This window comes from Lampetra fluviatilis, chromosome 30 (assembly GCF_964198595.1).
Source record: "Lampetra fluviatilis chromosome 30, kcLamFluv1.1, whole genome shotgun sequence".
Classification (NCBI taxonomy): Eukaryota; Metazoa; Chordata; class Hyperoartia; order Petromyzontiformes; family Petromyzontidae; genus Lampetra; species Lampetra fluviatilis.
Window position 1 is genome coordinate 2,516,045 of NC_136304.1, and position 21,685 is coordinate 2,537,729.

The following is a 21,685-nucleotide window of genomic DNA, read 5'->3' on the forward strand; positions in this document are numbered from 1 at the left end:
CAAGTGAAACGCGTTGACAATGGAACGTGATCACGGTGTGCCGTCGCCGATGCACAAATCTCACACCACGTGTAGAATAAGCACCACGTTAAACATCCTACCACTGTAGCACATATCGTACAAATGTGGATTCGCGCAGCAGCTGAATAGAAATGCATCTCGTGGCACTGTGCGATCGAGGGAGTGTGTAGACAGGTTCCTTCACACGGAGGTTCGGGGCGGTCAACTGGTCACATGCAGCGCGGCTTGCACGAGTTACGGATAGAACATTGTGCACAATAGGACCGTGAATGACACTTTGCCCACGTAAAATGAGCTATTATTACAGGGGGCGGTGAACTAAATAAAGCATTCGTACCACGTTGGGCACACAAACAAACGCACATGCGCATTTAATGGCGACGGATAAGGGGAGGGGAGTCCACGAGGTGACCCCACCAGGTAGAGGGAGTTGAATCCCAGAGGAGGCAGCCAAGAGAAGGGGCGACCTCCCATTGAGTGGAGGTCACCTGGAGGTCTTGAGAGAAGACGGTCGGTCTGAGCTTGTGCGGTGATCGTGTGCGAGGAAGCAAATTAGGCCGTGTGCGCTAAGTCTTAATGAGCCTGGAACATGTGATCAGGAGGGAATGGGCTGGGGGGTGGGGGGTGGGGCGGAGTGATGTGTCCCTCCAGGGGCAGATTGCTGCCACTAATCCGTGCAGCGTGCCCCGTGCGGTCTTGCTTAATAGGAAGAGTGCGAGTATGCCTGCAATGTTCCAGTTGCCTCAAATTGATCGTGCAATATAGACACGAGGTGCCTTAACCGCCACGGCCACGATCCAGTAACGCGTGAGAAACTTTGATAACAATTATAATGGCAAGCCTTTTTTGGAGGGCGTCACATCGTTCAAACTGCATATCTCAAAGTCGCACCATTCGCGGGCACCGAGCTGAAAAATCCACGCAGATATATCCGGCCAAGTCACGTAGGTATGAAATAAAATAAATAGATCCCGACGTTTCGGGCCCAACACAAGCGTCCGCCATCAGGTGCTTTCCCACCTGATGACGGACGCTTGTGTTGCGCCCGAAACGTCGTGTTCTATTTCATTTTATACCTACGTGACTTTACCGAAAGAACCAAAGGGCATGGATTACTGCAGTCAGGAAAGCTTCAAATCAAGATTAATATCCGGCCAATTGAACGAGTGTTCATACAAGTTTCAGGACATGGGCGCACCCAGAGATAACCCCACTAATTCTAGATTTGAAGCTTTCGTGACTGCAAGGATTCATACTCTTAGTTCTTTCGGTAAAGTCACGTAGGTAAAAAATTTAAATTTAAATTAATAAAAATAAAACAATAAAAATCACGATCCAGTAAACGTCGTGATTTTTATTGTTTTATTTTGTATTAATTTTCATTTCATTTTTTACCTACGTGACTTTACCGAAATAACTAAGAGTATTAACCCCGCTAATGTCTGGCGGCCAACGCCTCTGTCCACACACACACAGATGGAAATTAGTGCCCACTTGCTGTACCGCCGTCTCCTGGCCATCCAGGGTATTGCACCAGCTCGGTGCTCACGAGAAGAGAGTTTTGCAACGTCTGCGCCTGTGATCCGCCAAGCCCTCGCTGCCGCCTGCACATGGTTGGACTACAGGCCACGTGCAGCGTAGCCACCACTGCCCATCTACCTTTCTCTGGCCGAAAATGTATTGGACAAATGTATGAAAGCTGCCGCAGTCACTGACGTACGTGTATTGGATTTTAATGGAGAGACGCATGAATGCCCTAATTAAAATCAAATCATCGTTAGACGGGACGCAGAGTTCCATTTAAACATTTTAATATGAACCATGTACAAAATGTACCACTTCATATCAGCACAACATTGTATGGAAGTGATTTTTCACACTTTTTTTTTTCCTTTTTTTTCTTATTCTTCGAACAATAGTTTACATTGTACAATATATACCGGTGTCATTTTGAAACGGGACAAAGGCAACATATTACTGTGTGAACACACAAAAAAATAAACCTGACATGGCTTATACTGTGCATATGTATAAGTATGCATTCATATTTTGCCACGTATTTTTTTCTTTTTATATATATATTTTTTTCCATTGCACACAAAAAAGGGGCATAACACTACATCAAGTTACGGCCAGGGGCACCTATCTGTTACCATTGGTGGCTGATCTTTTGCCAGTAATGATGGATTGCATGTGCGGGAATAGGTAGCCCTGTGTCTTCCACCGCTCCCACTGACACAGAAGTATCCATTTGAAAGTCTTTCGGAAGGTCTTGTTGCACAGCGCGTAGCACATCGGGTTGACGGTGCTGTTGACGTAGCAGAGCCAGTAGCCGAGGCGCCACCAAACCTTCGGGATGCAGTTGTCGCAGAACGTCGACACCAGCACCATGATGTTGTACGGCAGCCAGGTGATGATGAAGGCCAGCAGAATGGCGCTCAGAGTCTTGGCTGCCTTCTTCTCCTTGATGAGCGTGATGCGCTTCCGCTTGGTGATGCGGCTCCGGGCCTTCGCCGCAAACTGCTTGGCCACCACCGCCTCCTTCAGGGTGATGCCTCCGGGCAGCCGCACGGGGGGTGCGCTCTCCGCGTCGCTCGCCGCTTTGTCCGGGTTGGCCGGCGGGGCGGCTGTGTCATCCCCGTCCGGGGACTCGGCCCCTGTCGCTCCCTGCTGCTGCTGCTGCTGCTGCTGCGTGCAGTTGTCCGCGTTGGCTTCCGTTCGATCGTCGCGTGTGGCGGTGGCGGCGGCGGCAGTGGTGGCGTTCGCCGCCGGCGAGACGATGGCACCGTCGTGGCCGTTGGCGGCGACGACGGCGCCAGTCGCGGCACCGGAAGTGGTGGTGGCGGCGTCCGAGTCGTTGGCGACGGTCGTGGCGGCGGCGGCGGCGGCGGCGACGGCTGCGGCTGTGGCATCGGCGGCGCTGCCGTCCTTCTCGCACTTTCCGTTCGTCTTCTCGGGGCCCACGGTCGCGTTGGCGTTCTTGGAGTTGGCGTTGCCGGCGGCGTTTGCGGCGTTTGCGGCGGGCACCTTGACGGCGATGGCGGAAGCTGCGATCATCTTGCTCGCGATGGACATGGCGACGCGAGCACCCCGCGTCCTGCGCTCCTCGTCCGTGTCCTCCTCGTCCGACGGCTCTGGCGAGTGCAGCATGGCCTTGTGGCCGGGGAACGTGAGCACAATGGAGAAGATGGCCTTGGGCCTCTGCGGCGGAGGGTCGTCGTCTTCGTCGGAGCAGAGGGAATGGATGGGCGAGGGGTCTCCCTCGCGCACGCTGTTCCACTTCACCTTGCGCGCTCGGTCCCGGCCATCCCGCGATTTTATGGACTTCACTCGCTGTGAAAGACGGGTCGGAGGAGGGCATTGGAATAGAGAAGTTGGGGATGATTATGATTGTTTTTCATATTGCGCACCGACACCGCTGGTGGCCCACAATATTTATTTTCCACTGGACAATCAGGCCGTGCCTGGTTCTTGATGATCAAGGCCGATGCAGCTCAGGAGGGACCAGGTGGTTATTCCACTGCAGAAGCCGACATTGAAAGTCCCGTTGTTTGTAATTTGGGTAGTAGTAGTAATCATAACAATTATTATAACGCACAATGCAAGACAATTCGTTAACATGTAATTCTCCCCTCTTCTGATATTGGTGATATTTAATGTCCTAGGAGGACATTTAATTGAAACCAGGACAGGTGACAACTCTAATCAAAGCCATAATCTATCCACCAATGGGATGAATGCCTTCCCCAGACATCACAAAGCTTTCATTATCCTGTCACAGATCAGGTTAATCATCGCAATTTTAAACTGTATTTTCCGATATTTTCAGATATTCTACATCCATAATATATACATATATATGTTTGTACCTCAGAGGTAGCAACCCAACTCATGCCGCAATTTACTCAATTTCGGATTATGCATAGTGATCATTTCCCCCTACTGGCAGACAAACGCCAATTTGCAGGCCAGGCACTGAGGCAAGGCACCCCCGCCAAATGTTTGAGATGAGATGGGAAATACGTCGCTTACCGTTTGTTAGCGCTATGAGAAATATCCCAAAGTAGATGGTGCCCAATCAAAAACGATTAATAATTATCACTAAACTATTTTCACTTTACCAGGTAATGCCCACTGAGCTATGAAGCTCTTTTTCAGAGGCAAAGCGACCTGGCCACAAATGATAGCTCAACGAAGTGGCCGACTTACATGGAAATGTATCGCAGCCAAATACTCTCAACGCAAACTCCACATATCGGGGCGTCAGGGTCGGGATCGTGCCCACGACCTGCTAAACATCAGGCCAGGGCTTTAACATCTCATCACCGTTTTATAATAATTATGATGATGATGATAATTACGAAGGGTTTACCTTGAGCAGGCCGTACTTGGAGGGCCGCTTGGTTTGTCCCGGCTGGGCGGGGTCCGCGTCCGTGGCCGTCCCCTCCGCCGTGCTCGACTGGCGCGAGCTGCCGGGCTGCGTGAGGATGCGGCTGCTGGACTCGAACTGAGAGCCCTGCAGCCCGGCGAGCTCCCGCGTCCTCTTCTGCGTCTCCAGGTAGATGCGCCAGTAGAGCACCGTCATGATGGTCACGGGCAGGTAGAACGCGGCGATGGCCGTGCCGAAGGTGATCGCCGGCACGGACAGGAACTGGATGAAGCACTCGTTGTCCGGCACGGTGCGCTTGCCGTCGACGTACTGCCAGAAGAGGATAGCCGGGCCCCAGAGCACGAGCGAGACGACCCACGCGAGGCCGATCATGAGGGCCACGCGCTTGGTCGTTCGCTTCGCCTTGTACTTGAGCGGGCGCGTGATGGACAGGTAACGGTCGAAGCTGATGACCAGCAGGTTCATGACGGACGCGTTGCTCGCCACGTAGTCCACCACCAGCCACAGGTCACACGCGGCCTGGCCCAGAGCCCAGCGGCTCATGATGATGTAGGTGGTGTAAAGGTTCATGGAGACCACGCCGATGATGAGGTCGGCGATGGCGAGGCTGAGCAGGAAGTAGTTGTTGACCGTCTTGAGCTGCCGGTTGACCTTGAAGGCCACCATGACCAGAATGTTACCCACGATGGTCAGGAGGCTGACGATGCCGGTCAGCGTGCCGATGACGATCACCTCGAGCACCGTGTGTCCGCCGAGCGGGTCGTTGCTGGCGATGGCGTGGTCCAGCAGAGGGTCCGAGAAGTTCTTCAAAAATTCGGCGGACATGGTGTCGCTGGACTCCCGCTCAGTGTCCTCCATTGCAGTCGAGCTGCGTCAGAATGGAACGGCGTGATGCTGGCGACAGCGACGCTGGCCTGCGGACTCTAGAGCATCGCCGAGTCGTCGCACTGCGCGTGAATAGCATTCGCGACATAGACACGTCTCCATGCTTGTCACTCGATGGCTGCTTGGTCTTTCATTGCTCGGTTGTTTTCAAAGTTCTTTGCGCCCGGGTGTTCACGTTGTTAGTCTGCTCAACGATAGTTTGAAGGACGCCGCTTTTAAAATGTCTAGTCTTCGCAGTTGAATTTATTGAACTGACGTTTCAGATCGAGGTAAGAAGGAAAGCTTCGGTGTAGGAGCAGCACGCAGCTATTTTAAAGAATTACTGTCCGTATTTGGTTTGATCTGAAAAAGAAATGAAATGTTCAGAAAAGTGCGTTATTGTAACACTTCAGTTATTTTAAGAAATGTATTATAGCCTCATAAATTGCAAGTGCATGAACATAAAACACTGCACATATCAGATTTCATCATTTTTAATCCAAGTTTGACATTTGTCACGTTTATTTGTCTCATCCTCTCCGAGCCTGGATGCGAACGTGACAAAAGATTATTATTTGCCGAAATCGTTAGCGAGAAATCTCAATTGCATTTGACACACTCGAACGATCGTTCGAGCCACGCCACATTGGGGTAGAGTCCGTCGCGCTCGCTAACGGCAAACTGTCATTTACGGTCACGTGATGGCGCAGATTTTGGAAGGCCGTACAAGCTCTTGGCAGATTCTGAGGAACCCCCCCCCACCCCCCCGTGTTCGCCATAACTCTCGTGTAATTCTTTGGCGTCTCTGTTTTGAAACGCACGCAACTTAATCATCGCCGACACTTCCTTCGCTCCCCACGCGACCCTCGTTTCCCCCGTGCGGCTTCCGCGGGCGGTATTTTTTGACCCCGTCGGCCGAGCGTGCCGCTATCCCGAGCCAATTACTTTTGACGGCCATCTGTTAACGACGGTTAACCGTGAGTGTCGCGTGCGCACGTCTCAGGCATCGCTCCCGCTTCCAGATGCTCAAACGTGAAGCTAAAGTCGGTGGTTATGGAATGTTGGTATTCTTGCAAAAAAATATGAGGATGAACCAAATTGGGCAGGGAATATGTCTGAAAGGCCTTCCCACTTGTAAGATATTGTGATTCTTTTAGGCGCTCTATACATTTTGAGTTATTTCATTACACGGGCACATGTAACTACCCCCTTGGATATCCTCCGTGCAGGGTGACCACTATTGTGGAACCATTTGGCCCAGGTATTGGCTGTGACCATGAATCACCTTACGTCCTCACATATCCCAGATATTTTAATTAGAAATAAAAAAAAACCTCTTGAAGGTCATGAAATACTCCATTTCCACAAATTTCCGATTCAACTTGACTAGCATTGTTGCTGAATTGGCTACGCATAGTGAAGGACAGCATTTGGAGATCAAATAACATTTCCATGGGTGCTAGATATGCGTTAGGCGATCTTCCCGACTCATTTAATTGCAAAAGAAAACTATTACGCAGGAGTGCTGGTAGGTAACGAAGGTGTGCTTTTTATGTTCCTATTGCTGGTTTGCTTTGCTGTAGATGGTAGAGTATTATAATTTGACAGCCTAGAACATTAAAAAATGTGGGGACATTTTTTTGTATTTATTTAAACAATGTCTTAAATGATGCAGGTAATATGCACTAGTGGTAGCATTGTTTTATTTTGCAAACATTTGCAATTATTTTCACCAATATATATTTTATTTGTGATTTGCAACAACACTTCAGGACCAAATGATAGAGAAAAAAGAGGTCGATAAGAAAATAAACATAATCCACAGTAATCTTCGGTTGTGATGTATATGGTTTTACATTGAACAAGAACCCATATTTAACAGAGAGGATTCTTGCCTAAAAAACATCTGGCATTTTACCAGCATTGCTTCAAGCAATCCTGACTCTGCTGATGAGACATTGAATGTTAAAACCGGTCCGAAGTTTGCTTGTGTTGGACAATTTCTGTGGAAATGATGGCTCTCCCAGCAGGCTCTGCGGCTGATGGCATGTGTAACAAACACTTAGATTGTTTTCGTGGAGGGACAGATGGGAACAAGGCATAGTATCTGCTTATTTATCGTATTACATGTATTCTCAACAACGACTCAAATGATTATTTTGTAAACGTTACATGTCGTTTTTTTGTTGGGATCACGTCGCGTAAATAAAAAAACGTGTGCCGTAAACCCTCCTCCACGCGACACAGCTGGTGGATAAAGTTGTCGCGCGAACAAACTTGCCAATTTAAACAAACAAGCAATTACAGGCCACTGCCCGTCGACGTTGGGTGCCACTGCCAGCGAAACGTCGTGCCCCACGTGAACGATGTCACGTGACTCCCCAACACACCGGCGCGCTTAAAGCGGAGCCGTACATCGGCACGTTTGCTCGCGTGGCAACCTCGGCTCATTATAATTTCGTGCGAATAAAACGAGTAGAACGCTTCACGAGGGAGGCTGGCTGAGAGAGAGAACATACGGAGACACCAAACAGAGGGAGAAGAAAATGAGAGAGCAAATTGCGGTGTAAACATTTGTAAATTCCAACATTTTAGTTGGCCTGTTCTGAAATCGTCACGTTCTAAGGAAAATGCAAATGTATGCATGCTGAACTTCTTTCGCACAGTAAGTAGCCAACTGTGCTAATCGGAGGTGCGGGGAAAGTGATGATGTTTGCAGGTTAATTTTCTTAATGGTCGCCAACATGTTGCCACACGTACAATTGTGGATATGTTCCGCGATTAATTAAGACAATAAATTGCGACGTATACCCACGCCATACATTCACTGTATCCCCAGAGCTCTATGCACAGACTGTTGGTTGATAGTTTAAAAACATAGTGGTGCTTACCAGTGAACAGGGCGCTTTAATGGTGGCATTATGTGTAGATCTTTTTACCCTTGAATGCTTTCGGGCTGATTTTTGCCTTCGCAATGTGGCACTTAGTCGGCGAGTTGCTATGCACCGACTCCCTTGCTTCTGTTTATTGTGCGCGAATACCTTTATGCCAGCGTCCAAAACTAATATTTGACAAGTCATCAGTGCCCCCTTAATGTGTGCCGAATGAAGTCCCTCGACCTGGGGGTCTGCGTCGTCTGCGGCTGCTGCTTTTGCCGGGACCGGAGCAGGGATGACTTCAGCAAAGCAAAAAACAACACAGAACTCCCCCCCCTCCCACTCACACACACTTGTGACTGCGCGCGGGATCGAGCGATGCCCCTCGCACGGGCCGAGGCTGCGTGGTTTGTTTTCTGGTCGACATTTCCCATCCTCGTGTCGGGCGAGCGGCACTGCCGTGCGGATGCAATTGAGGGACCTCCTATCCAATTAGTGGTGTTATGTGTGGGGGGGGGGGGGGTGTGGGGGGGTCCTCGACCTCCTGTAACGCGCCCCGTGCCGCGCGTTGCGCACGGTCCGTCGTATTAAAGTGGCCGCACATTTGTCAACTGCTTCACGGTGCAGCGGATGCCGAACTGGGTGCACACAATGGGGTTTTCCTGCTGCTGCTGCAACTTCATTACCAGAAAAGTCATGGAGGCCACCGACGAACCCTCCGTCCAAACGATGTTGTGTGAGGTGAGTGGCTCTACGCTACTCGTCATGGTGGAGCGATGGAACGCACTGCCTGGGCCCATCAAGAAGGCCACGAGTTAGGCCGTCTCCATGAAAAAAATCTCAAGAATATATGTTTTCACATTGGCTTTTCCAGAATTTAAATGTATTTTGCTCATTGTACGAAGATGGTGTTTTGTTTCATCCGAGTTTTTAACAAATGTTTCTGTTCACATGATTGTCGTTAGCCGTGATCAATAGTCCATCGCCAGTTCTCACCGTCCCGCGATGTTCCAATCCAACCAGCGCTATGCGAGCACGGGATTATCTCATCGCTTGCTCCCAATTGCTGCTTCTCAAGCCCATCCTCCTCTAGCTGTCACTATCACACTCTTTGGTTCTTTTGGTAAAGTCACGTAAAAAAAATGAAAACCACTAAAATAAATCACGACGTGTTGGGCGCAACACAAGTGTCCTTCAGGTGGGGACAACGTAGCGAATGCATAACCGCTTAAGTGTGTCTAAGAGATGGCTGTGACGAGGAATTATATAGTCGCAGGGGATGGAGGGAGGGGAGGGGCCATGGTGAGTGTGTGGGCGGGCTGTGGACTGGGAGGCAACGTTGTGAAGCACGGGGGGGGGGGGGCGCTGGAGGCAATGCATGGAGTTCAAACTGAAGCTTTGTGATGCAGGGGGCGGAAGTAGATAAGAAAGCTAAGATTAAGCAGCCTTTTGTTATCACGTCAGTCATCACCATCGGCCATTATTCCTTCTACTCGCATCAATACATTTCAACTTGCCGTTGTGCAAATACACGTCCCAGGATTTGTTTTAAAGGCGGTTTGCAAAAATAATAATGTTATTGTTTTAAAAGAGGAGGTTAAACGTGTAAACCTGTGATTGCAACCCCCAGCAGGGGCAGACAGTCAGCAAAAACATTGGCAAATTCATCTTCAATTGGCTTCAGTGACCCCAATCATGAACCTGCAGTCAACATCGTCATCGTGGACCTTGATCACTCTTACCAACAGAGTGTTGAGTTTGTGTTGCACCCTTAAACCCCCTGGGCTTCGTAGATGCATTGTGTAGTTCAGCTTGTGTTTGTGCTCCTCCAAATAATATGGATGTACTCTATTAGGAATGTGCCTATAAACAAAACACCCACAATGCCCCCGATCTTGTCAGTTCTCAGCAGCTAAGCATCGGCCCGCACTGACCAGCATGAAGTATGGCCTGCACGGGTGTGGGAGGACCTACTCCAGCAGTAGATTATCAACATTCAAGGTCGCGATTCAATTCGATAAAAACATTATCTGGAAACATTGCGGTGGATTCAGTGCCTCTAGCAGCTGCGAGGGTCACGTGAACCCATTTTACTTACATAATTGAGAATCATAATTTATGTACAGGCGGCTTGATATTAAGAAAGACGTCGTTAAGAAATAAAGTTTGATTGATTGATTGATTGCCTACAAGTAATCTAGCCTTGTGGCTCAGCGGCAGAGCCACCGGCTCGCAAATGGGAAGGTTGCGAGTTCAAACCCTTGGTTTGGGTCTCACTCAGCCCATCATCCCTCTGGGGTCATTAAAATGAGAATGACACTGACAGTGTGAAATGTCACAGATCCCTTGTTGATTTTAAAAGACTGTTAAAAGTTAAATATGCCCACTCTCCGTGTACCAGTGTCTTGAGATACGATGTGCATTTAGACGCTAAATCCACATCGTATTTTATTGTAAAATGGCAATTTCAATAATAATGCCAAAATCTGCATTTCCATTGGATTGATTTTGGACATCGTCCTAGCCATCTCGTATGAATTCAACACTGAGCCGCGAACAGCCATGTGCGTGGGGATTTCCTCACCCAACAATCATATAATCTCTAGCCAATTAATAAGCATTGGCAACATCAGATTGTGTCAGTCTGAGCAGACTTTCCCATAGGCCGTTTAACTTTTCCTTAAATGTGTTTTTTTCTCTCATTGCTTATCCATTAGTCGACGCATTTACATTATTTTCTCCTTTATTCCAACGGGCCGGCGAACGTTGTCATGAAATCTTGAGCCCATCCGTAAAAGCGATAGCCAGCCATATCCATTTGGAAAGATTGCTGGGATTAAAAGCTTAAAGGTACACGCGAGGGTGGGAAAAGTACGTTCGCAAAAAAAAGGATGCGGCAGAAACGTTAATTCAGTTCCTATCGCTACCGTGTAATCCGTTTATCTGCTAAATCATTGCATTTTCTAGAGCCTCCGATAAAACACAGACGCGTGCTCGTGGACATACGAGGAGACATGCAAATAGACTTGCGCCCGTGGGCCGCGTGCAAGCACACGACAAGCACGCGTCCGCACATCCATGGGATATTTGTCCATTACAAAGGCACGGTGTGTGCACTAGGTGTGCTAATGTGGCGTTCACCTAAAGTGGCTTTGCAATTATTGCAAAATGCAGCGCGGCAGATGCGCTCGTTTATTGCCGCATGCCTCGGAGCCCTTCGAGGCAAGTGCGCACGGAGCGTGAAATGGCACTTGGCATTTACTAAATTACTGCCAAATGATGTCTGTGCATAAGGCACGGTGGGATATATATATATACCGTAGATAACGGCAAAAGCCATCGCGCTAGATGATAGGTGAGCACTTTGTTTTGTCCGCGGCTGCGCATCGATAATGGATAGACGACGGGATCGGTGGCGTCCGGCTGAGAGGGCCGCGCATTCTTTCGCCGCGACACCGTGGCGGAGTGGAATTCATCGATTCTGCCCCGGCTACCGGGAGTCGTGGGGGCAATTGGGGGGGGGGGGTGGGACATGCTTAATTAAATAGAACCACACCTGCGCAGCCCCCCGTGTGTCGCCGTGTGGGCGTGATGTGCGTTCCAGGCCCCGGAGTAACCGTCGCGCCTGGTGCACCGCACTGAGAGAAGCCGGCTCCCCGAAGGCTCGCACGCCTCCCCACGACGCTTGCCGTGATAATGAGCCCGGGGGTTGACCACGGGGTCTCTGGCTCGCGCTGTCCATCAGAACCCCGATTTCCCAGCGTCCGCAGCAGGCTGGTTGGTGGTGAAGGACCCCGTGGGGATTGAAATGTAAGAATATACATACACAAAGACAAAGGTCCCTCCGTATAGCCTCAACAGACTGTTGGGGCAAGTGTTGTTAGAGAGTAGCATCTGTGAAGGGGTTGGTGGCCAGCTCCACACCCAACCACCTTTGTCTCCCCAGTGCCGATGTTTACACATTGCACCAGGTACTCATTTGAGGCTGAGTCGACCTAGGGAAAGCCCAGGACCGGTTCGGATTATCGTCACTGCTATGGCCGTGAGCGGGAATTGAACTCGTGTCGGCGGATTCATAGCACACGGCGCGAATCGCTACACCACCGCTCTCCACACACACACACACGGCCACACACACACACTCACACGTGTGGCATGCTTGAGGGAGTATAGAATAATGCCTGGCATGGAGCCCAATGTGTCCTTAATTTAAGACTGTGTGGAGTATTACACTTTTAGCAAAGGGGTGCTACTGGGAATCGGCCACCACCACGTCGCTGACAATGCTATTCTCTATCCACCCCCAAGCAGTCGTGACGATGTTGTCGTCTCCTTACCCTGTTTAGCCATAGTGGAGGTACTGCGAGAGAAACATGATCTAATTTTAAATATCCGCATTGTCTCAAAGTCAGGCGGCAATGATGAATGGAGTTTTGGCAGCAGTGCATTTGACATTGAATATTTATAAAATAAACAATTGTTCGCAGTCATAGCGCCTCAGCATACCACATGTACGTCTAAGCACTGCTATGGGTGTCCTATTTTTGTCATAGTAACACGGTACTACATTGTATTTAGCTTGTATTTCACAATGTGACCCTTTGTTTCTTCTTAAAATTTAAAATGAATGTACGCTGTATTACATAGCCACGCGATATATATATGTGCAAGTATTACGAAGAGTCGACTGTGTTCGTTATAAATGTGCAATCTTTATAATTTACTGCCCTTTTTCAATCCACTGCTAGATTGGGGCCTCCCCAACCGCTCTGATGATAATGGGAGTTGCTAGGCCATACTTCACTAAACTGGTCAGTGCAGATTTAAAGCTTTCGTGACTGCAGGGATTCATCTTCTTGGTTCTTTCGGTAAAGTCACGTAGAATAGAAATAATAAAATAATAAAATAAAACATAATAAAATAATTCTCACGACGTTTCGGCCACAACGTAAGCAGCCGTCCTCAGGTGAAGAACAGGTCTGTCGAGAAGACAGCGTCTGACCCTTTGCTTTGAGTCTGAAGACTCTGTCTTCTCGACAGACCTGGTCTTCACCTGAGGACAGCTGCTTGCGTTGTGGCCGAAACGTCGTGAGAATTATTTTATTATGTTTTATTTTTATTATTTTATTATTTCCATTCTACGTGACTTTACCGAAAGAACCAAGAAGATGGTCAGTGCAGGTTGGTGAAGGGGGTGCCCCTGGGATTAAGCTCTGGTCGCCAGGTAAATATCCAGGTAAATATCCAGGTAAATATCCAGGTAAATATCCAGGTGAATATCCAGGTAAATATCCAGGTAAAAATCCAGGTGAATATCCAAGTAAATATCCAGGTAAATATCCAGGTAAATATCCAGGTAAATATCCAGGTGAATATCCAGGTAAATATCCAGGTAAATATCCAGGTAAATATCCAGGTAAATATCCAGGTAAATATCCAGGTGAATATCCAGGTAAATATCCAGGTAAATATCCAGGTAAATATCCAGGTGAATATCCAGGTGTCCAACGTCTCTCCGCATATTGCTAATGGCCCAGTATTGGACTTGCATTGCGCTGCAAGGTTAGGTTTGGAGAAATTGCAAAGCGCGCTTTGATATGATTTCCCCAAGTGGCAATTAAGTAAAGTGTTTCAAAAAGAAAACCAATGCAAACAAAAATCAATGAATATCTACCCCGTTAGTCGTTTTAATTTATTAAAAGTGGACAGTGTTCTCCTTTCTCTCCATGTTAAATTATTTTTGCTGATTTATACAAAGAAAAGTACAATGCTCCTGTATGGTTAAAATATAATGAACACAAAAAATATCTGTGGTTGTCTTTTTCTCTCGATTTGGGTTTGGCCGTGTGTTTAGAAATATCCGTCTTCCAACCGGCTTCTACGCAATCGTCGTCCCATTGATTTAGCGCAACCACAAACATAATGTAGAGCAACGTGCGCAGTTTAAAAGAAAAAAAAGCTGACGGTGGGATATCTTAATTGGCATGAAATAAGCTCTCAAATTGCAAGATTATTCAATACGCAAAAGCTCTTCACTACGCAATGCGCTTCAACTCGTATTGTCGTATAATTCCATTTCCTTTGCTGGTTAAAACTTAAACGGTGCGTGGCGAATGAAAATTATTTGAGGAAAAGATTTGTATCACCAGGTTGGGCATATGCAATTCCATTCGTGATTATGAGAGTCATCTCTCGTGTGAAATATTTCATTTTTTAAAATACAGTATGTAGAAAATGTGACAATGGTGACGATGATTCGAATATTTATGACAATAAATTTGATTTATTTTCATCTCGCCATATAAATTAGTGAGGTCGGGGGGGGGGGGGGTGTAACACAGTGGTCATCACACCCTGCCGTAAACCTGGGTTTGATTCCAGACCACAGCTATCATTAGTGGCGAGTGATATAAGAACCACGACGTGACCACCCATTTCACCACTGCACTGACCAGCAACTATGGAAGCATGGTCAACCAAATTGCATGAGTTAGCCTTCATCCACCAGTGGACTGACATTGGGCTTAACATATTTTAAATATATTTATTGTAATTTAAGGATATTGCCACAGTATAATGGTTCGCACATTGGACTTTTGGTGTCAAGTTATAAGCAGAATTATAGGTTATTACTTAGCACATTGGATTTGCAATTCAGAGGTCATTGGTTCAGTCTCGTGGCGGGGCAGTTGCAACAGGGGCCAGGTTTATTGAATTCCCCTGTGGCGCTCGCCAGCAATAAATGGGGACACCACAGTCAATTGGTAGTTTGCATGTGGTGGGGTAACATGTGGTGGGGTAACACGTGGTGGCGTAACACGTGGTGGCGTAACACGTGGGTATGCCCACATTTTTCCAAGACATCTGGCCAGCATGGAAGAATAGGCCAAAATAATTTGCTATAAAGAGCTGTCATGGAGGCCCTATTGTAAGCAGTGAACATGAGCAAACAATTGCTGGGCTGCATAGGTATCCAACATCGTAATTAAGTAGTTTATTTTTATATATATACGTTAATCTAAATTCCTTGATCACATCAATATTGGCTGTTCGCTGACTGCTTGCCATGCAGACACTGAAAAAATAGCGTTTGTTTTTTCACCATGACTCAAACCACATCCCATTATGTGTATCACCCTGCTAAAGAATGACATTCAAGTGTGTTAAATTTGTTTCCTTTATAAACCAGCGATTTGGCACAAAGCTACGGGAATTACCCATCCTTTTCAAAAAAACCAGTGAAGCACATAACACCAATCCGGGAAAACTATGAACCATCATTATCACTATTAACACCACATGCCAGATGCAAAATGTGGATGAATGAACTCTGAAAGCATTGCCGGTTTATGTGTCGAGGTCCCAATCTACTCGCGTCCCAGTGGCAAGTTCAAATTTAACACCTCATTATTTCTAAACTGTGACTGTGAATGGGCCTAACATGCATCGAGTTTACAATATAACAAGGCACGCGTGAGTGTTTGGGGGACTGAGGTTCAGTTATAACTTACGTGCGACTCTCATTCCATTATTTGACCGTACTTCACCGTGCCGTCCAGTGATGGTCGGTGGTGAATATGCACGAGCGTAGGAGACTAGTTCAACGGCGTAATGTTGCTGCCGCTGCCTCCTGCTACCCACCCACGTGGCCCGTGCAAAGCCCTCCAGGGTGCTGATGTAGGTAAACATTAACACGGACGTTCGCAATGCTCGGTTATTAAACATTAATGTTGCCAGCTCCTTTTGTGTATTAGTAATATTGCCCTCGCTCTTGCCGTGTGTCAGAACATCCACTGTTAAATACTCGAGATTATGTTGGCATTAATAATTCACGCTGCACCAGGAGGAAAAATAAACATTTGTCGACATGAAATTGCATTAAGCATGGAAATCTATCAACAGAGATGGCCTAGAAAAGAAGTTAGTGTACCGTCCGTCTTCCACTGACTTCCTACTCCTGTCTTACGGTTCACAGGTGTCGATGTTGAAATAATAATAATAATAATTACGCACGATTCGATTAATTCTTCTCGTACAATATTCCGTCGATGTTGGTCGTCAAAATAAGGTGGCGTTTCGCAAGGGTTCGGAGATTTGTTTTAATGCGCGGCCCTTCCTGCGCTCTTCCCGGCTCAGCCATCCTGCTGAGAATTCTGTTGCTGTGCCTTGGTCCGAAAAGGCTTTTCATTTCACGCATTCGGCCACCACCGAAATGGGCTCATCCAAGTCAACAATGACTTCAAGAGGATGAAAACTGGTTTTTAGAAAATTATGTTTGCACTTGAGTCCATCATGCTAATCTCGAGATGAAATGGATAGCGGATGACCGTGCGAGGGCATCGGGTGTGGTTATGTCAGTTCCGTCAGGAGAACTCGGCAGACTCGAAGACAATGCACAAGATTGGGTAATACTGGTAGGAACCTCCTGGTTACACCAGCCCACAGGGGATTATTGTGTCCGTCCGTCCGTCGTGCATCCAAAAATGGGAGGGGTGGGGCTGGGTGGAGAGGGGAGGGTGGGGAGGGGCTGGGTGGGGATGGGAGGGTGGGAAGGGGCTGGGTGGGGAGGGTGGGGCTGGGTGGGGGGTGGGAGGGGTGGGGCTGGGTGGGGAGGGGCTGGTCACCCCGTGGTGCCCTTATAAAACTCAACGTTAAACCTACTCACACCGGCTTGTGCCCGCCCTCACAGTCGGCCACGTTTGCGGAATACACCACGCCGCCGTTGACCCTGGCCATTAACCGAGCAACCCAACGTTCCTACCAGCTCCCTCCGCAGGAATGTGTTTAATTGATGATTTTTTTTTTATAACGATGTCGACAAGTTTGTCATGTTTCCCTCCTGAATTGCTTACACAATCCATTGCACCTCGGATGAGGACGGTTGGCTACGTACGGTGCGAAAGAAGTTCAACATACGTACGTACATATACATAACAAGCAAACTCTGGAGCAGTTTCGACGTACAGTATCTCATGAGCAGTCGAGCTTGCTTGCATCAATGCTGGTGTGAAAATCGTGTTGCAGTGTAATCGTAATGGAAAGTATCATGAGTTAACATTGCTTTTTTACGTTATTTCTGATCCAATGTCTCACGACAGGGCGCTGCGGGGCTACGATGTCAGCCGCGGGCACTGCAAAACAAATCCATCGCTGTACTGCACTATGCTCCGACCTCTATGCTCCCCCCAACCTTCCCCAACCTTCCCCAACCAACCCGCATTGATCAGCGTGATGAACCATGATCAATCGATACTCTTTGTTTTTTTCGGTAAAGTCACGTAGGTGAAAACAAAATAAAATAAAAATTAAACAACTAAATTAAATCACGACGTTTCAGAAGCAACACTAGCATCCGTCATCAGGTGTGACTGCTCCAGCGTGATTTAATTTAGGTGTTTTATTTTCATTTTATTTTGTTTTCACCTACGTGACTTTACCGAAAAAAACAAAGAGTATGGATCCTTGCAGTCACGAAAACTTCAAATCTAGAATATGATCGATGAACTCCCATGACCAGCACGGCATGGGCAGACGCTCGTCCGGCAGTGGTTTGCGACAGGAGAATGGGACCACGTGCTTTGTTCTCCCCGCAGATTGCGGATTGAAATGCACCTCTCCCCCGATGTCTCTGTGTCTGTGCTCTGCGATTGCCACCCGCTTCCTTTTGAACTGCATTGCCACCGCGGCGAAATGGCACGCGCGGTGGCATTGGAGGCTGGAACCCCATCGGCTATTGTCATTTGGCTATTGCCATTTGGATGGTACTGACAGACATAGGAACATGTGCTCGGCTTGTGTGTGGCCAGTATGCTGAGACGAGGACATTACGCTGCCTAATCTCTCTTGAAGCTGCTTAGTGAGATTGATTGTCTGTCACTTGGTGATTTGCATCGATAGGGGAAGAGTTGTGCCTGCCATGCTGGATTAAGCCCTCTGAGCAGTTGGAAAACTACGACTCCGTGTAAATGCTCGCCTGATTATTCTTTTTTAAAAGCGAATTATTAGCAATGAATTACCACGTGACCTTTATTAAACAATACAAGCTTTGCACAATGAGATGGGTTTTAAAAATAGCTGCACCTTTTTGAACCTGGTGACACGGGAGCAAAACTGTGCTAATTTGTACTAACGAAAGGAACCATGGTGCGTTCTTTATATATTTAGTTTTTGTGTCAGAAATGTCATGTTTTTTTATGCTTGATTTGCTGCCATTCGTCGTCACCAAAATCGTTAATGGTATTTATTTTACACGCCTTTAAATTACTTTGTAGAGCCAGTGTGGAGAGTGACAGCAATTATTTAATTAAAAAAAACTGAGTTTGTAACGAGGTGGAGTGATGGCACAGCATGTGGTCTGCACTACGAAACCCGGCGACCCGAGTTCGGCTCCCAGACAGGGCGAACATGAGAGGCAAGCGGTAATTGAACTGGTCCTGAGCTCCCTGCCGCCGTCACAAGCCTGCACTGGCAAAGCGTGGGGAAGTATGGTCAAACAATGCCCATGACCTACACAGTGCGAATTAAACGTGTGGGGAATGTAAATCCCCGTTTATTCTACACGGTGATTAATTCATTATTAGGCGTACCGCTGACAATTAATACAAAAATAACCGCTACATGTTTAATCTAATGAGTGAATGTTGTTATTAACAAACTCCGTGAAACTTTATCATAAATATCGGTGTTGCGGACATTCATACAGGCGTTGAAACTTTAAATTGTGTATTGATTAAACAGCGATGGGACCCCTTTCCGACTCTGCATAGCGCATTGATTTGAGGCTTTACGCGGTTTAACAAATATGTTCTCTTCTTGGTTTATTCGGTAAAGTCACGTAGAAGGAAAGTAATAAAATAAAAAAACATAATAAAACATAATAAAATAATAATAAAAATGAAACATAATACAATAATTATTATGTTTTATTTTTTTTATTTTATTACTTCCCTTCTACGTGACTTTACCGAAAGAACCAAGAAGATGAATCCCTGCAGTCACGAAAGCTTTAAATCGAAAAATATGTTCTCTTACCACATTTGTGCACGCTATTCCACAGATGGTGCCATCATCCCCTTTCATCGTTTCAATCTTCGTCTTCTGTATCTTAGTCTTCTGCAATGAATAGCACAGGAGACACAAGTCCAGCATAATTAATGTCACTCGTTTGATGTTCATAATGTGCCTTTGTTCACATTTGTCAGTTACGCGGGAATGAATTGATCAAATGCGCAATGTACATTGCTTTAGCTCACTGCTGTGTGAAGGCCTTCCCGTGCCGTATGTATCGTGGGGGTGGGGGTAGGTGACCATATTTCACCATGCTGCTTGGTGCAAGTTGGTGAAGAGTGGGGGGGGGGGGCATGGCAGGAGGCGGCAAGCATCAGGTCAAATATCACTCGCCGCCAATGATTTTAGTCTTCACCAGGCAGCCAACATCAAGCCGCGTCCGTGAATCATTGCCCCAATTGTACCCTAATTAATATTTCATTTATATCTCGATTCGTGTCATTCAACCCTAAAATGATACAAAATGGAGATGCACGACCTAATCGTTGCGTGTATTAAAAGGCCTCATTATGAAGACGGCGTCAAGCAAAATAGGGACTTAAAGACAAATCGTGGACAGTTACCGATGAGAGTACCCTAAGATTGAGTGCCTACAGGGGCTTGAGTACGATGGTGGAACCTCACGGAGGCTCCTTCTGCCTTTAGGCTGCCATGTGGAGGCATCTATTGCCACGGCTGACTGCCAACTCGTTGAAGTACTTGAAATAATTGTACAGCAAGCTGTGTGTCTGACCAAGGGCGTTAAAAAATGTGAATATCAGCAGCGCAAGCTGATAAAGGCCACCTGGTTGGGAGCTGACCCATTGGTTGTAAGATGACCAGAAGCAGCACTTTCGATTTAAAAAGTCGTATGAGTTAATGTTTATTTATTTGACTATGTTGATGTATAAATGTTATGGTTATCGAGGAGAATAACCTTCAAACGAAATAATGCTGAAATTGCGCAATCCCTTTTATCCTACAAATGTAAATGCTAACAAAGACAGTTGTCTCGTTTAGCTCTGCCAACTCCATTTTATTTGTAGGTATTCCACGAATAGATGTATAGTGTATTGACACGCACACACTTCTCTCCATGTATTTTTCCACTCATCGTACATTGAACGTTAATCTGCTTTTGTTGAAAATGGGACCGTGTGTCTATTAAAGAGCCCAGCATGTAAAAATATCACGATAGATTGTCCTGCTTATTGTTTATGTTTCATTTAATATTTTGCCTCATCTGTTTATCTGATGGCTAGTCTGTATTTCTAATCTGTTTCTAACGGCGTTGTTTGTTTCTTTGTGCCCCTATCTGTCTCCACGTGTCTTTGTACAAGCCTCCCTTTATGCGGTGGGGTTCCTTGTTTGTATACCAATTCCATCAATAGACGGTAAATATCACTCTCGTAGGTTTTTTTTGGCTTGCCATTTTTTGCTGATGATATCAAAGCACCCAGCCATGTGATCTGCGATGCAAGCAGTCAATCATATAGATCCAGTTGCAATCCCCCCCCCCGCCCCTTAAGTGATTGGCAGCTGTTTCCTCCAAACAGGACTACTAACATCTGCACGTTGCCCATTCTATGTATATTCTATTTGGGGTTAGCATTTTATTTTTGCTTAAAAATCCATCTTGATACCCCATAATACAAACTTGAATATGGCGTTCCCTGCAGCACACATTTTTTGTGTGGAAATAGAAACATCTGGAATCCTTCCACACCAAAGCCGACTGAATTTTCCAATGTAGTGCTATCCTTTTGAAATGTGAATAATAATTTAAAAAAAACATCATCAACGTACACACTTTGAATCGAACTCTAGCAAGCAATGAATGTGATTAAAATGTAAAAAAAAATGTTCTTCGCCTATTTTTAGTTTAAGTATTAAAACTGTGAAAAGGTCCAGGGATTTGGCTGCGTTTTGTGTGTGAGTTCATTTGCATGGATCGTTAAGGTCAAATTGGATTGGTATAAGTATTCATCCCAGCACTTGTGCTATTCCTGTAATTGACCCATCTTTTAATGGCCCTTGAGGTTATATAATTTCATACTGATGTATCAGCTTGCAAGTGGTGAGAGTTTCTATACCTTTCCAAAATTATGATACTTGATTCATAGCAATGGGCATTAACAACAAAATTTTTGCTTTAAACAAACGCTTACAAGCGCGCTAAAAGACGTGGAGAGATGCAGGCGGTTTGGAATTACACTGATAAGCAGAGGAACACGTGGATTCGAGAACATACGCAGGTTAGAGACAATTCAAACTGTTAAGAAAACCAAGTGGGCTTGGACAGTGATTATGCCAGATGATCAATGATAGTGACCGAGCGTCAGCCAAGGAATTGAAGACGTCGAACAGAGGGCCTGCCAAGGAGATGGAGCGATGCAATCAGCGTGTGTGCAAGATACTAGGTGGATTACTACGTCGTAGGATCGTGCGAGATGGCAGCGACGTAGGGAAGCCTGTATCCAGTCACAAG

The 21,685-nt window shown here is 46.7% G+C and overlaps 1 protein-coding gene across 2 annotated transcripts in view; it reads right to left on the reverse strand.

Moving 5' to 3' along the window:
* Positions 1–1,970: 1,970 nt before the first annotated feature.
* LOC144943294 (muscarinic acetylcholine receptor M3-like) overlaps positions 1,971–21,685 on the reverse strand; it is an 80,731-nt gene continuing 61,016 nt past the window's right edge. For both annotated transcript variants that reach the window (XM_078870667.1, XM_078870666.1), the window contains 3 exons: positions 19,183–19,263; positions 4,394–5,638; positions 1,971–3,354 (listed from right to left, as the gene is read on the reverse strand). In XM_078870667.1, the coding sequence (XP_078726793.1) occupies positions 2,164–3,354; positions 4,394–5,269 (2,067 nt within the window). In that variant the 5' untranslated portion in view covers positions 5,270–5,638; positions 19,183–19,263 and the 3' untranslated portion in view covers positions 1,971–2,163. The remainder of the gene's footprint in view (positions 3,355–4,393; positions 5,639–19,182; positions 19,264–21,685) is intronic.